The sequence below is a fragment of the Vipera berus genome (genome assembly GCF_964194415.1).
Source record: "Vipera berus genome assembly, chromosome: 1".
Classification (NCBI taxonomy): Eukaryota; Metazoa; Chordata; class Lepidosauria; order Squamata; family Viperidae; genus Vipera; species Vipera berus.
Genome location: NC_138202.1, coordinates 183,176,041 through 183,192,538, shown reverse-complemented (window position 1 = coordinate 183,192,538; position 16,498 = coordinate 183,176,041). Strand labels below are relative to the sequence as shown.

At 40.2% G+C, this 16,498-nt stretch overlaps 1 protein-coding gene across 1 annotated transcript in view; it reads right to left on the bottom strand.

Annotated features, from left to right (window-relative positions):
* The window catches only part of SPAG16 (sperm associated antigen 16), a gene marked incomplete at its 5' end in the record, with an annotated part of 372,352 nt that overhangs the window by 273,273 nt on the left and 82,581 nt on the right, over positions 1–16,498 (bottom strand). The window contains 3 exons of the mRNA XM_081312658.1: positions 5,816–5,946; positions 7,406–7,554; positions 10,782–10,851. Coding sequence (XP_081168784.1) covers positions 5,816–5,946; positions 7,406–7,554; positions 10,782–10,851 — 350 coding nt within the window. The remainder of the gene's footprint in view (positions 1–5,815; positions 5,947–7,405; positions 7,555–10,781; positions 10,852–16,498) is intronic.

Here is a 16,498-nt window from a genome sequence, read left to right as displayed (position 1 = left end):
TGGGATACAATCCTCAAAATGACAGAATGATCTCAGTTCAAATCCAAGGCAAACCATTCAATATCACAGTAGTCCAAGTCTATGCCCCAACCACTAGTGCTATCGCACCACTGCACTCATTTCTCATGCTAGTAAAGTTATGCTTAAAATCCTACAGGCTAGACTTCAGCAGTATGTGGATCGAGAACTACCAGAAGTACTGGCAGGATTTCAAAGAGGCAGAGGAACTAGAGATCAAATTGCCAACATACACTCGATCATGGAGAAAGCTAGAGAGTTCCAGAAAAAAATCTACTTTTGCTTTATTGACTATGCTAAAGCCTTTGATTGTGTGGATCACAACAAACTGTGGCAAGTTCTTAAAGAGATGGGAGTACCAGCCCATCTTATCTGTCTCTTGAGAAACCTATATGTGGGTCAAGAAGCAACAGTGAGAACTGGACACGGAACCACTGATTGGTTCAAAATTGGGAAAGGAGTCCGGCAAGACTGTATACTGTCACCCTGCCTATTTAACTTATATGCAGAGCACATCATGAGAAAGGCAGGGCTAGATGAATCAAAAGTTGGAATTAAGATTGCCAGAAAAAATATCAACAACCTAAGATATGCAGATGACACCACTCTAATGGCAGAAAGTGAAGAGGAACTAAAGAGCCTCTTGTTGCGGGTGAAGAAGGAGAGTGCAAAAGTTGGGTTGAAACTTAACATTAAGAAAACCAAGAACATGGCATCCAGCCCTCTCAATTCCTGGCAAATAGATGGGGAAGAAATGCAGGTAGTGACAGTTTTTATTTTCCTGGGCTCCAAGATCACCACAGATGGGGACTGCAGCCAAGAAATTAAAAGACGCTTGCTCCTAGGAAGGAAAGCCATGGCAAATCTAGACAGCACACTAAAAAGCAGAGACATCATCACCCTGCCAACAAAAGTGCATATAGTCAAGGCTATGGTCTTCTCAGTTGCAATGTATGGCTGTGAAAGCTGGACCATAAGAAAGGCTGAGCACCAAAGAATTGAAGCCTTTGAACTCTGGTGCTGGAGAAGACTCCTGCGAGTCCCTTGGACTGCAAGACGATCAAACCGGTCAGTCCTAGAGGAGATCAACCCTGACTGCTCTTTAGAATGCCAGATCCTGAAGCTAAAACTCAAATACTTTGGCCACCTAATGAGAAGGAAGGACTCACTGGAGAAGAGCCTAATGCTGGGAAAGATTGAGGGCAATAGAAGAAGGGGACGACAGAGAATGAGGTGGCTGGATGGAGTAATTGAAGCAGTAGGCGTGAGCTTAGATGGACTACAGAAGATGGTAGAGGACAGGAAGGCCTGGAGGAACATTGTCCATAGGTTCGTGATGGGTCGGACACGACTTCGCAACTAACAACAACAACAAAATGAGAAGGAAGGACTCACTGGAGAAGAGCCTAATACTGGGAAAGATTGAGGGCAAGAGAAGAAGGGGACGACAGAGAATGAGGTGGCTGGATGTAGTCACTGAAGCAGTAGGCATGAGCTTAAATGGACTCCAGAAGATGGTAGAGGACAGGAAGGCCTGGAGGAACGTTGTCCATAGGGTCGTGATGGGTCGGACACGACTTCGCAGCTAACAACAACAAAATTTAAAAACAGGATATTGATATTTATTACTGAAAATATATTTTAAGTTTTGTTGATTGACTAGGTTACATCTAGAAATGTACTAACTTGCCTATTTTGACTATGTAATAACTGTTGTGATTCAGGGTCAGCCTGTGGGTCCGGCAGCCGGGTCGGATGACTCGGATGACTCAGACGAGGGGGAGGAGGAGGGTGTTGAAGACGAACTTGCTGATGATGGCTTGGAGGCTTCGCAGAGCCCCCAGCCAGGCCCCTCTTCTCAGCTGCGCGAGCCCGACAGTGCGGATGATGATGACCCACAGCTGGCCCTGTTCAAGGACGCCCGACGCAGGAGGCAGTCAAGCAGGAGCAAGCAGAGAAAGGCTGTGGGACTCCTCGGAAGGAGGCACAGGGAGGCCACGCCCTGAACTCTAATAAAGGGAGTGTTTGGGGAAGGGCTGGTTGCTGAAAGCAACCGCTCCGTTTGAGGATCAAAGTTCCGGTATCTTGTTTCATGTTTTGTTGCTTGTTTGTGTAATAAATCTTGGCAGACGTTTTCCAGCCTCAGACGCTCTCCAGCCTCTGCCGTTTGTACAGGGGTTGCCTTTCTGCAAGGCCGGTAGCAGGCTGGTACAGAACAATAACTAAGGGAAGTAGAGAGGGCATCTCTGTTGATGTAACCTGAAGTATTTACAACTGGTTATTTCTTATTTTAATTACCCAACCACTGTATTGTTTCACAAATACATGTATATGTAAATACTAAACAATCAATAAAAGATCACCTGAAGTATTACTACTTTTGTCAGACTTGCCCCAGCTAGAACCCTAGGAAAAAAAGACCCCCCAACTACATTTGGTTGAAGTGATAGGCTCTTTTACTAAGAATTGGTGGCTGCAGTAAAAGTAGGCTAGAACTAAAATCCCCATGCAAAAAGTTACAAACTTTTCTCCTTCAACCCCACCCTCCCCTTGACCAGTTTGTCTTTGGCCAATGATGAGCCATATAAGTGTTTTAAGAACTCCTTGGATGTTTGGAGCAATTGACATTACCTTTTCAAATTTCATGGCCTTGAACAGGGGTAGGCAAGCTTGGCTCTTTTATGACTTGTGGACTTCCAATACTCAGAATTCCTGAACCAGCCATGCTGAGTCAGGAATTCTGGGAGTTGAAGTCCACAAGTCATAAAAGAGCCAAGCTTGCCTACCCTTGGCCTTGAAGATCGGCACAGGCTGGTTCCTTGTACCTCTAGTCTCCATCAAACTGTCATTCCCCCCTCCCTTTTTCCCATCTAAGCCCTATACATATTTATTGCTCTTTTATTCTCCTTCCCCTCTCCCTAACAGTTGATGGCAGGATGCCAGCGAGGCACCAAGCCGAAGATGGCAGAGCTGACAACCACTTTACAAGGCCTTAGTAAGACCACATTTGGAATACTGTATCCAGTTTTGGTCACCACAATACAAAAAAGATGTTGAGATTCTGAGAAGAGTGCACAGAAGAACAACAAGGATGATTAGGGGTCTGGAAGCTAAAACATATGAAGAACAGTTGCAGGAATTGGGTATGTCTAGTCTAGTGAAAAGAAGGACCAGGGGAGACATGATAGCAGTGTTCCAATACTTGAGTGGCTGCCACAAAAATGAGTGGAACAATCTATTTTTCAAAGCACTAGAAGGCAAGAAAAAAAACAATGGAGAGAAGCAACCTAGAACTAAGGAGAAATTTCCTAACAGTGAGGACAATTAACCAGTGGAATGGCTTGCCTTCAGAACGTGTGGGTGCCCAATAACTAGGGGCTTTTTAAGAAGAAACTGGACAGCCATTTGTCTGAAATAGCATAGGGTCTCCTGCTTGAGCAGGGAGTTGGACTAGAAGACCTCCAAGGTCTCTTCTAATTCTGTTATTCTATGTTCTATGCTTGCAGAAGTTTCATTGCCCGACTAGGTAATATCACCAGTGATGTTATTACATGCTACACTGTATCTGTAACTTTTCCATAATCTACTGAAGAAATTACTAAATTAGAAAATGAGATGATGAGGTGAAGGTTTGTTCTCTGAGCTTGTGGGTTGGCTTTTTGGTGTGTTGTGGTTTGGGTGCTGTGTGTCAGAATATGTTTTTTGGATAGCGGTTATACAGAAAGACATTAATGGAGGCTAAGAGAGCGGTGATGTCGAAAGAGACCATAAAAAAACATATTCCAAAACACAGCACCCAAACCCCAACACATCACACAGCCAACTACCATGCCAAAACTAACCCTGGCACTCTACAAGCAATTCCATCAACAGACACATTGACCTACAACCAGTCTATGAACCCCTCAGAATCCAAATCAACCACAGTCAACCAGGGACAGCACCAACCCTCAACTAACCCACGCAAGCCCCACCTAACCAGAACTTCACCTCCCAATGATCCTCAACTGATGTAACCTCCCCATCACAAGACCCATTACAAAACTCTTACTTGACACATCCACATCTGACCCATCACAAGACTCATTACATGATCCACTGACCACATGAAGTCCTTATAAACAGAAGAACACTGACACTGACATCCCCTAAACTCTGCTGAAGATGTTACCTAGCCTGGTAACGAAATGTTTGGAAAGTAACCTACAAGCTCAGAGAACAAACCTTCACTCTCATTGTACACCCAAACTATAAATATTTGCCACTATTGCAAAATGAGACGCTGTTAATGTGGAATGGTTAACTCTTGACAAATCGGTAGTGATTTCCAATAATTTCATTGTTTTCAAGATGCCTCACATTGTCACTTTGATAGTACTGAAGGGCAATGCATAACTTGCAATAGATGTACCATTACTGTTTTCCTGCTTGAAAATGGTAGCTGAACTGTAATGGTAATTTTACTGTAAGACAGCCAAAGTGTTTTTTAAATAGGATATTGGGGGTGTTAACAACACAAAATAAAAAAGAAAATTATACCCTACAAAATGCATTTGAAAGTTTGTCTACAAAAATTGGTGTTTATTTGAATAATTTGGTTTGTGCGTTAATAATCACCATTTTCTGGAAGAAGAAAAGTAAGGTTGAGAGTGACAAATTATGCAAATTTGGTAACATCTTTTGGGCCCAACCATGATAAAATTGATGAAGAGGGCATTACACTAAATTCTGTGATGACTAGAAACAAAAATTCAGAAGAAACAGCTTCAGATGAAGTTGTATGTCCTGAGGTAGAAAGAGTAAACAATGAATGAGTTTATTTATTTATTAGGTTTATTCATCCACTTAACAGAAAGAGACTATGGGAGACTTATATTTTGTAGGAGTATAAAGTAAGGAACAAGAAAATAAAATACAAGAAATATCTAGAATTCCAAAGAGAGCAACAGTAACCTAAGAACAGAAATAACAAAAACAACTAAATTACTGAGACCAAAGACTGATCAGAACAACTGCCACAGGATCTAGCTACTATCTGTTTAGCCTAGTCTTGATAGCTAATGCAGTCAACTGTCCTTTTTCCCTGGGATTCCTTAATGGCAGGTAAGTCATTCCTTTCATTTTACTGTTCTGTGACCAACCCCCAAAAATGTGAAAAGCTGACATAATAAAATGATAATATATTCTAAGCCTTTTCTTTTAAATTCACATTTATATTATTTACAAGATTTCCATCCTAGCTTTCATTCAGCAATTCCAGGCAACACGCACAGTGCTCCCTAGCAAGGACTTAATTATTTATTCTTTTCTTCAAGTACAAATTATTTCGATGGCATTAAGAAATAAACTGTGAGTCAGTAGACAAAGAAAGTTAGAAAACTCTACTAAACATGCTCTTAATCTGAACTGTAGAAATCTGCTGTGATAAATTACAGTCATTTATAGAGGAATGATAAAATATCAAATATTGTCATAACTGAGAGACAGACAGCTGCTTTCCATTTTAAAGAATACAGAATCTTGCAAAAAAGGCAAAAGGGCTTATATTTTCAAGACTTATGTTCCAACATTCACCCTCTATATTCTCAACTGCAAGGAAGAATACAGTTTTACTGTTTAAACTGATTTCATATAGCATAATTTCTTCAAGGTTACTTTGCCTAATATAATATTCACATAAAAAGCATGTATGTAAATCATTGTATTGACATCATTAGATAACCAATAATAAACAAATATTTATTTATAATGCTAAACAATAAAATGAAATCATTAACAAATATGTAAGAACTCCTACCAGGTCACTGCCAAATCATGTACTTTGAATGTGTTGCTCAGTCTATATATTCCAGACTTCAATGGCCGCACACATTTTTTTGCACAAGCAAGGTATGGATTTACTTGGATACCTTCAGGAAATTCTGAATCCTTAAATCAAAATAAAGAAAGAAAAACTATAATTAACTAATGATATTCATTCAGATTTTAAAACATATTTATTCATAGGTTTATTAAAATTGCTTTCCATTGTTTGGTTTGTTGATTATCTCTACTCAATGGAGTCTTAGAATGGAATGACATATACATTTTGTTAATTATATTAATATTCAATTTTCCATTCAGTGTGATAATGAAAATAGTTTTTATCTATTATGTAAACAAAAAGGGCTGAAATATTTCTTACATCCTGGGAAGCAAGATAATATCTGTAAGGAACTCAGGCATACATAGTGTTCCCTCTTCCTATTTCTCCTCACAACAACAATCCTGAGAGGCAGACTGGGCTGACAGCAAATGATGGGTCCAAAGTCATCCAGTGAGCTTCCAAGGTTGAGGAAAGGTTAGACCTTGGGCCTCTCTATTCCTAATTAAATAACTTAATCACTATACTACACATAATGTTGAAAGGAATCTCGGAGACTGGGAAGTGAAGATGGATAAGCAGGTAGGTATTCATCATCATTTCCAGTTCATCACCCCTCCCATTAAATTGCATGAAATGGTTGCTTCATTTCATTTAATGGTATGACTGCTACTGAGTCCATTCAGTGGGATCTGAGCATCCCATAGACCTTTTAACACGGAATTATTAAAATATGCACACTATCTGAAATTGTGTTACAAACTTCTGTGCCTAATGTTGAGCTGAATCACATCCAATAATGTGATTGTATCCTGCTGGATACAATCCATTGTAATGAGCAAAATAGAATCCTTCATGTAGGTTTGATCCATGTCCTTCCTGGCTTCTTTGGGCACTAGGAGGAATATGATCAGGGAAACTGTTATGTTTTGTTAAGTTTTATGGTGCTTAAAGATGTAGTTGTGCATCCTCTCTTGACAGAACAGGTATTTTTAAATAAATATTGCCTGGATTACATATATACCTGAACTCTGATGGAACAGAGTGCACCCCTCTTGGTCCTGTGTCTAAACGTACTTAATCCTATTGATATAATATTTGCTGAATATCTTTATTACTTCTTTAGTAATTCCACTCCTATTTGTATGGGCAGTTCCAGTCAGTAGTAATAGCCTAAATGGCTCATTCCAATTCCAGGACTGTGATTCTACTACAGTATTGTAAATGACACTAGCTCAAATTCTAAATCTATTACTGGAATACCACTACCATCACCACTCCTGATATATCTGGCTCCAATTGTTTAAAAGAGCTCTGAAAACCTCCTCATTTTTTTAGGCTTTGGGTTATAGTGGGTGGGTGGATCCTGTGTGTTTGACTGTATTTTAAGGGTTACTTTTTATGGTGTTTGATGGTTTTTTGTTTGCCTTAATTGTATTGGATTGTATTTATTATGTCTTATCCAGACTCATTAGATAGCCTTATAAACTTGTAAAATAAATATACAAATAAGAACATTCATACCATTGGATATTTCTTGCTCATCTGTTTTGCTGGATCTTTGGCTGAATCGTGTGTATTAACTCCAGAATGCACTTTCTGTTCCTTGGCTTCCCTAAGTGCTCTTTGGGATGGTCCCTCTAATCCAGCCTCTCTATCACACCAATGACCTACTATAAAGCACAAACAATTTATCACAGAGGAGTATAGAAATTTAATAGAAAGAACATTATTTCAATTATTTAAGAACTTCTTTTTATATTGCCCATTTAGACAGAACATTTTTTTGATTCTCAGAATGGTAAAGCACAATAGAAATTGTAATTTCTTTTCCATCAAATTATAGAAAATGTGAATTGTATTGAGATCTAAATAAGTATTATAAATCCAATTATTCAGAACATAATCCAGTCTTGATTTCGGTACCAAACTAGGAAAAATAAGTTTGTTTGTTTGTTTGTCCATTTTATGTAGCTCTCCCTCTCACAATCAGGTGACTCTGGGTGTCATACAATAAAGATAAAGAACAGATAATTAATAAATAAAAAAGTAAAAGGTAAAGTTTCCCCCGCACATGCGTGCTAGTCGTTTCCGACTCTAGGGGCTGGTGCTCATCTCTGTTTCAAAGCCGAAGAGCCAGCGCTTGTCCGAGGATGTTTCCGTGGTCATGTGGCCGGCATGACTAGACGCCAAAGGCGCACGGAATGCTGTTACCTTCCCATCGTAGTGGTCCCTATTTTTCTACTTGCATTTTTACGTGTTTTCGAACTGCTAGGTTGGCAGAAGCTGGGACGAGTAACAGGCGCTCACTCTGTTATGCGGCACTTGGGATTCGACCCGCCAAACTGCTGACCTTCTGATCGACAAGCTCAGTGTCCTAACCCACTGAGCCACCGCATCCCTTAATTAATAAATAGTAAAGCAATATTCATGATTAAAAACTATAAAAAGAAAGCTAAAAAAGAAATATTAGGCAAGGAGGTATTAAGGTGGAACCACCTCAAAATATATTATGGGTAGGTGCATACAACATGGCAATATCTACACAGATGTATTACAGAATATAATTCATGGGTTCACAATTTGGCATCCATGCAAATAGAGCATATTATGTATGACTGAATTCCCAAAACATAAAATAAAGGTAAAGGTTTCCCCTGTCCAGTTGTGTCCAACTGTAGGGGACAGTGCTCATCTTCGTTTCTTAGCCAGGGAAGCCAGTCTTGTCCGAAGACACTTCTATGGTCATGTGGCCAGCATGACTATAGACCAGAGCACATGGAATGTTGTTACCTTCTCAATGAAGTGATACCTGTTTATCTGTTTATATTTGCATGCTTTCAAACTGCTAAGTTGGCAGGAGCTGCGGCAAGTAAAGGGAGCTCTCCCCACTGCACAATGCTCAGGTCTTAAACTTAGGCTGTCAGCTTTCCAGCTGATAAGCTCAGCATCTTTATCTGCTGAACCATTACGCCCCCATTCTCATAACATAATGGAGCACAAATTTTCTAGCCTGGTGTTAGAATAGCTAGTGCATTGGACAAACATCCCCCAATTCTTCTGTCCTTACTCCCCTATGAGATGAATGGGTCACATTATGTCTCCTTTCAGCTCTGTGACCTAAAGTAACAGCAGAAGGTAAGAATGGAATCAAATAATTTCTCTGAATATGCTCTAGTGACAACAAGCCACCAAATGCCCCAGGTAGTATCCCTCAGAAGATGAATTACTAAATTAACGAAAATCTAGCAGGTAAACACATTATCCCATTAATTTTATAGTTATTATAGGAAGACAGACTCAAGATTCAGAAGGATCTAGATAAACTTCCGCATTGGCCCAGTTCAACAAGATACAGTTCAGATGTGAGAAAAGGTCCTGGACTTAGATAGAACAAAATCAAATGCATAGGTACAGAATAAGTGGTACTTGCTCAACAGTTGTAACTGTGACAGGGATCTAGGTGTACTAATGGACCACCCCTTCAGTATGAGTCAGCTGTGTTCTACAGCTGCCAAAAAAGCTAACACAATCATAGGATAAATCAACAGAGGGATAGCATCAAGATCACAAAAACTGATAGTACTGCTTTATACTGCACTAGTGACATCACATTTGGAATACTCTGTCCAGTTCTGGTTAGCATGATACACAAAAGATCCTGAGGCCCTAGAAAGAATGCAGAGAAGAGCAACAAAGATGATAAGGAGACTGCAGGTTAAATCAAAGGATGAACAGTAAATGTCTAGCCTAATGAAAAGAAAGCTCAGGGGAAACATGATACTGGAAGGGCTGTCACAGGGAAAAGAGCATTGATTTATATTCCATAGCACTTGAGGGCGGGATAAAAAGTAGTGGGTGGAAGCTTGTCAGAGGAAGATCCAACCTGGAAATAAGGAGGAATTTCCTGATAGTCAAAATGATTAATCAAAGGAACAGCTTGCCTCCCGGATGTGGGTGCTCCATTGCTGGAGGTTTTCAAGAAAAGAATGGACAATCATTTGTCTGGGATGGTATAAGGATTCCTGCCTTGGGCAGGATGTTGGACCAGAAGACCTCCAAGGTCCCTTCCAGCCCTAGGATTCTATGGTTCTATGTAACACTCTGAGAAGAAGAGGAACATATAAAGGACTATTATGACAGAATTATCCTTAAGCCACAGTGAAAGAAAAAGAATATATCTTTTGGGTTCAATGGATGTTGGTCATCTGAGTCCTGACATATGGATCCAGTTGTTATTACAAACAAATCCAATATAAAAGATCTACTGCCTGCTTCCCCTTCCCTGACTTCTCAGGAGTGTTTTTTCTGAAATGGAAGTAAAATTGTTCAGTTTCAAGAAAAGGGATTGCCATAGAATATTGCATTCAAGGTTGTGTGAGAGTGCATCCTAGCTTTGGGAAACTAGGAAGTATACCATAGATGATATAAAAAGAGAAACAGGAAACTGATCTGATGTGAAGTTAGGGTTTACACCTTTCACAATGCTCCCAATTGTTGTAAGCTTGTGTACTCCAAGAAATGCCTCCATCATTCAATACAATGACAGCAATTCTCTACTGAAATGATAGTTCCTTTCAGCTAGGAAAAGAAGATTAGAATAAAATGCACAAGACAAGAGGTTCTTCCTCTCTTTGCCAAAGCCTAAGGGAAAACAATTCCAAAGCAAGGTCAAGGCATCAATTTGCACAACAAAGGGGCAACTGGAATCCAGATGTCTAAATAGCAGCTGAGATTAAAAGAGATCTTTCAAACAGCATTAGTTTTAGACCATTTGAGTCTGTGTATAAATTTAATATGTAGAGAAATGTTAAATTTCTAGAAATGTGCATAATACCACGAGATGCCAACATTATCTCTTAAGCTTTTACTTTTTTTTGGTTCATAGCTAATTATTTACCTTTCATCACAGGAATATGAATGTTGTTTCCAGATTCCAAGCTTTGTAAAGTTGCTTGCAAGCCAGTAATCTAAAATGAAAAAGAAGTCTATCAAGAACCTTTCATTTCTTCCATTTAGAAAATCAGAAATAAGGTATGACATTAAGTATAAAATATTTCAATATAGTTGAGAATCTCAGAATACTAATTATATCAGATTACATATAACATCTTAATACTTCAGAAAATCAATCCAGATTAAAAAAATTCCGATAGCATAGAAAGAAATGATAACAGTTTCTGCCTCTCTTCTTCATCCTTTGTCAGAACCCAGTTCAGCCCACATCTTAAGAAAGGACTCTTGGAGACAAGATTTTCCAAGCAGGAACTTTTACTAAGAAATAGGAGATAGCAGGCATAATAGACAGGATCTGAGGAATCCCCTCACAGATCGATATTTTTAAAGTGTCCCCAAGCAAACCCCACCCCACAGTTCATTCTGTCAGTTCTGGATCAGCCAAGCTCCAGGTGGTAAGCCCATCAAGGGAGAGGAGAGATAACAGTCCGTTTGCAGCAGGATCATTTCCACCCCCCTTGTACTTCATTTGGAGAAACAAACCAGATTCCGGAGAGTTTCATTCCTCCCTTTTCCACCCCCTTTCTTAGATGCCCATAAGATGAGAGGGAATGCCTAGTGAAAAAGCAATTGATTATATTGTGATGGATAGCAAGCAGGCAGAATAAACAAAGTTTACATTTAAGGGAGGAAGTGAAAGCCATAAAACTCCATGCCTGTTCCCTCTCCCCCTTGGGATGGCAGAATCCAGGGGGAGATGAGATTTGGGTTTAGCTCAGAGGACATAGTTAGAAATGAGATATAAATGGATTCTGACATCCTTCATGCAAAAAGAATTTGTCACTCAAGCCTAAATCTTGAACAGAACCCTAAGATGTAAATATGGTAATCTTCCTGGAATCAAAAAGCCATAATGGAACCTATAATTCTTTCCTGTTTGCCTGCATCTGAACAACTTGGAGACCTGTCGTTGATGAACAGAAATTGTTCCTGCCTGCCCAATCTCAACTGCAAAGGAGCTATGTCTGATCACATTCTGTTCAGCATTGGAAAAACTATTACAAAATTGTTGAGTTTGAAAAGGCCATTTAGTCATTAAGCACAATCCTTTGATCAATGGAGGAATCCAGTTTAAAGAATTAATAGATGGTTGTCCAGCCTTTTATGGAAATTGAGCAAATAGGAGATCATCCCCGTCCATCTATAATTGGCTTCATCATCAAACTATTCTGTTAGAAGCTTCTTCTAACACTTAGTCAAAACATCTTTGTTGATTTATTCCATATACTATTCTATATTCTAAATCTTAATTTTCAGATTATAAAGAACATCTTCTGTGTGACATTCTTTAAAGAGTTTAAAGACATCCTTGAAAAGAGTTAAAATGTTAACTCACAGAACCATGGTGACTGAACTCTTATGTATTACCTCTAAGAAAACTGGAGAACAGCGTACATGACTGGATAGAAATAGAATCATAGGGCTAAAAGGTCCTTTGGGAGCTTCTAGTCCAAACTCCCTGCCCAAGGCAGGAGTCCTGATTCCCTCCCAGACAAATGATTGTCCAGACAATTCCCTCCTCTAGGTCGGGGTCCCCAACCATTCTGGATTGGCGGTTCAGGGTGGGAGAGGAGAGGGGAGGGTTCCATGTGAATGGCAGGCCCACCCACATGCATGTGCACAGCTCCATTTGTGTGAGCAATGCAAGCACAAGCAACCACTGTTCATGCAAGTGGAGCTGCATGCAGAGGTGTGCTCACTGCTTGCGCAGCCCAGTTTGGAACAGACTGCAGCCTGGGGGTTGGGGACCCCTGCTCTAGGTCATTTATGAAGATGTTGAAGTAGACTGAAGAGCTTATGAATGGAAGCAAATAATGTCTCTACCTTCAACATAGGAAAAAAGGAAGATGCAGCAACCAAAAACTGATCAGTCTGTAATTTGGGTTATGATCTACTCTAAAATACTCTCTGATATTGAGAATGTATTAATATATAAGAACATTCTAGACCAGATCATAAAGCAATCTATCTATAAACACCCTGAAAAAAATGCAATTGTCAGAAATTAATGTGATAGTTTGTCTTAGCAGTCAAATAAGTTCATAGATGCAAAGATGCAAAGAGATGATGCAAATGTTCAACAGCTCTTCTACTATCAGAAATACCTGTTTGTTCTCATTCCAGAGAGCAGAACATGGGATAGTCAGTTTACATTATAAGATAGCTGTTTCTGACTGAATACTAGAAATGGTAATAACAGTTACTCAGTGTGGTGAGGGGCTCCCATTCATTAGATGCATGAAGCAGAATCTAATTAACCACTTGTCCAGGATGCTTTAATTGGATTCCTGCACTGAACGGGGCTTTGGCCTTGATGGACTAAACAGTCATTTCCAACTTTATGATTCTGTACTATTATATTAATGTCCTCATCTGCTCTTTCACATCCTATCTCAAAATGATGCCACTTATGCCTAACATATTTCAATTTATTTCAATTAGTTTATACTCAATCAAACCATAATAGAGAACAGTGAATTCTGCTTCTATATTTAAAATAATGTTCTACTTACAATAGAGCATAATTAGTTTCAAAATCCCCTTCATGGATTACTGCCTTGTCGTGGCGAAGGGGCTTGCGTAATTCAATGAAGCTATGAGCTATGCCGTGCAGGGCCACCCAAGACGGACAGGTCATAGCAGAGAGTTCTGACAAAACGTGATCCACTGGAGAAGGAAATGGCAACCCACTCCAGTATCTTTGCCATGAAAACCCTATGGACAGTACCAAAAGGCAAAACGATATGACGCTGGAAGATGAGCCCCTCAGGTCGGAAGGCGTCCAATATGCTACTGGGGAAGAGCAGAGGGCTAGTACTAGTAGCGCCAGAAAGAATGAAGCGACTGGGCCAAAGCCGAAAGGACGCTCAGCTGTGGATATGTCTGGTGGTGAAAGGAAAGTCCGATGCTGTAAAGATTTTTTCTCCATAGGAACCTGGAATGTAAGATCCATGAATCAAGGCAAGCTGGACGTGGTCAAACAAGAGATGACAAGACTGAACATCGACATCTTAGGTATCAGCGAACTAAAATGGACAGGAATGGGTGAATTTAATTCAGATGACCATAAGGTATACTACTGCGGGCAAGAATCCCTCAGAAGAAATGGAGTAGCCTTCATAGTCAATAAAAGAGTAGGAAAAGCAATACTGGGATACAATCCTCAAAATGACAGAATGATCTCAGTTCGAATCCAAGGCAAACCATTCAATATCACAGTAGTCCAAGTCTATGCCCCAACCACCGGTGCTGAAGAGGATGAAATTGACCGGTTCTATGAAGCCCTACAGCACCTTATAGAACTAACACCAAAAAATGAGGTCCTTATCATCATGGGGGATTGGAATGCTAAAGTAGGAAGCCAAAAGATAACCGGAATAACAGGCAAGTTTGGCCTTGGAGTACAAAATGAAGCAGGGCACAGGCTGATAGAATTTTGTCAAGAGAATACGATGGTCATAGCAAACACTCTTTTCCAACAACCCAAGAGACGGCTCTACACATGGACATCACCAGACGGTCAACACAGAAATCAGATTGACTATATGCTCTGCAGTCAAAGATGGAGAAGCTCTATACAGTCAGTAAAAACAAGACCAGGAGCTGACTGTGGCTCAGACCATGAGCTTCTTGTTGCAAAGTTTAGGCTTAAACTGAAGAAAGTAGGGAAAAGCACCAGGCCAGTCAGGTATGAATTAAATCATATCCCCGTTGAATATACAGTAGAGGTGACAAATAGATTTAAGGAATTAGATCTGATAGACAGGGTGCCTGAAGAACTATGGACAGAGGTTCGCAACATTGTACAAGAGGTAGCAACCAAAACCATCCCAAAGAAAAAGAAATGCAAGAAAGCAAAATGGCTGTCTGAGGAAGCTTTGCAAATAGCTGAGGAAAGGAGGGAAGCAAAAGGCAAGGGAGAAAAAGAAAGATACGCCCAATTGAATGCAGAATTCCAGAGAATAGCTAGAAGAGATAAGAATGCCTTCTTAAATGAACAGTGCAAAGAAATAGAAGAAAACAATAGAATAGGGAGGACCAGAGATCTTTTCAAGAAAATTGGAGAGATGAAGGGAACGTTCAATGCAAAAATGGGCATGATAAAGGACCAAAATGGCAGGGACCTAACAGAGGCAGAAGAGATTAAGAAGAGATGGCAAAATTACACAGAAGAACTATACAAGAATGAGCTTAACGTCCCTGATAATCACAATGAGGTGGTCACTGACCTCGAGCCAGACATCCTAGAATGTGAAGTGAAGTGGGCCTTAGAAAAGCTGAGCAACAACAAAGCTAGTGGAGGTGACAGTATTCCAGCTGAGCTATTCAAAATCTTAAAAGACGATGCAGTAAAAGTGCTACACTCAATTTGCCAGCAAATTTGGAAAACTCAACAGTGGCCACAGGATTGGAAAAGATCAGTTTACATTCCAATTCCAAAGAAAGGCAGTGCCAAAGAATGTTCAAACTATCGCACCATTGCACTCATTTCTCATGCTAGTAAAGTTATGCTTAAAATCCTACAAGCTAGACTCCAGCAGTATGTGGATCGAGAACTACCAGAAGTACAGGCAGGATTTCGAAGAGGCAGAGGAACTAGAGATCAAATAGCCAACATACGCTGGATCATGGAGAAAGCTAGAGAGTTCCAGAAAAACATCTACTTCTGCTTCATTGACTATGCTAAAGCCTTTGATTGTGTGGATCACAACAAACTGTGGCAAGTTCTTAAAGAGATGGGAGTACCAGAACATCTTATTTGTCTCTTGAGAAACCTATATGCGGGCCAAGAAGCAACAGTGAGAACTGGACACGGAACCACTGATTGGTTCCAAATTGGGAAAGGAGTCCGGCAAGGCTGTATACTGTCGCCTTGCCTATTTAACTTATATGCAGAGCACATCATGAGAAAGGCAGGGCTAGATGAATCAAAAGTTGGAATTAAGATTGCTGGAAGAAATATCAACAACCTAAGATATGCAGATGATACCACTCTAATGGCAGAAAGTGAAGAGGAACTGAAGAGTCTCTTGTTGCGAGTGAAGAAGGAGAGTGCAAAAGTTGGGTTGAAACTAAACATTAAGAAAACCAAGATCATGGCATCCGGCCCTCTCAATTCCTGGCAAATAGATGGGGAAGAAATGGAGGTAGTGACAGATTTTATTTTCCTGGGCTCCAAGATCACTGCAGATGGGGACTGTAGCCAAGAAATTAAAAGACGCTTGCTGCTTGGGAGGAAAGCCATGGCAAATCTAGACAGCACACTAAAAAGCAGAGACATCACCCTGTCAACAAAAGTGCGTATAGTCAAGGCTATGGTCTTCCCAGTTGCAATGTATGGCAGTGAAAGTTGGACCATAAGAAAGGCTGAGTGCAAAAGAATTGAGGCCTTTGAACTCTGGTGCTGGAGAAGACTCCTGCGAGTCCCTTGGACTGCAAGGCGATCAAACCGGTCAGTCCTAGAGGAGATCAACCCTGACTGCTCTTTAGAAGGGCAGATCCTGAAGCTAAAACTCAAATACTTTGGCCACCTAATTAGGAGGAAGGACTCACTGGAGAAGAGCCTAATGCTGGGAAAGATTGAGGGCAATAGAAGAAGGG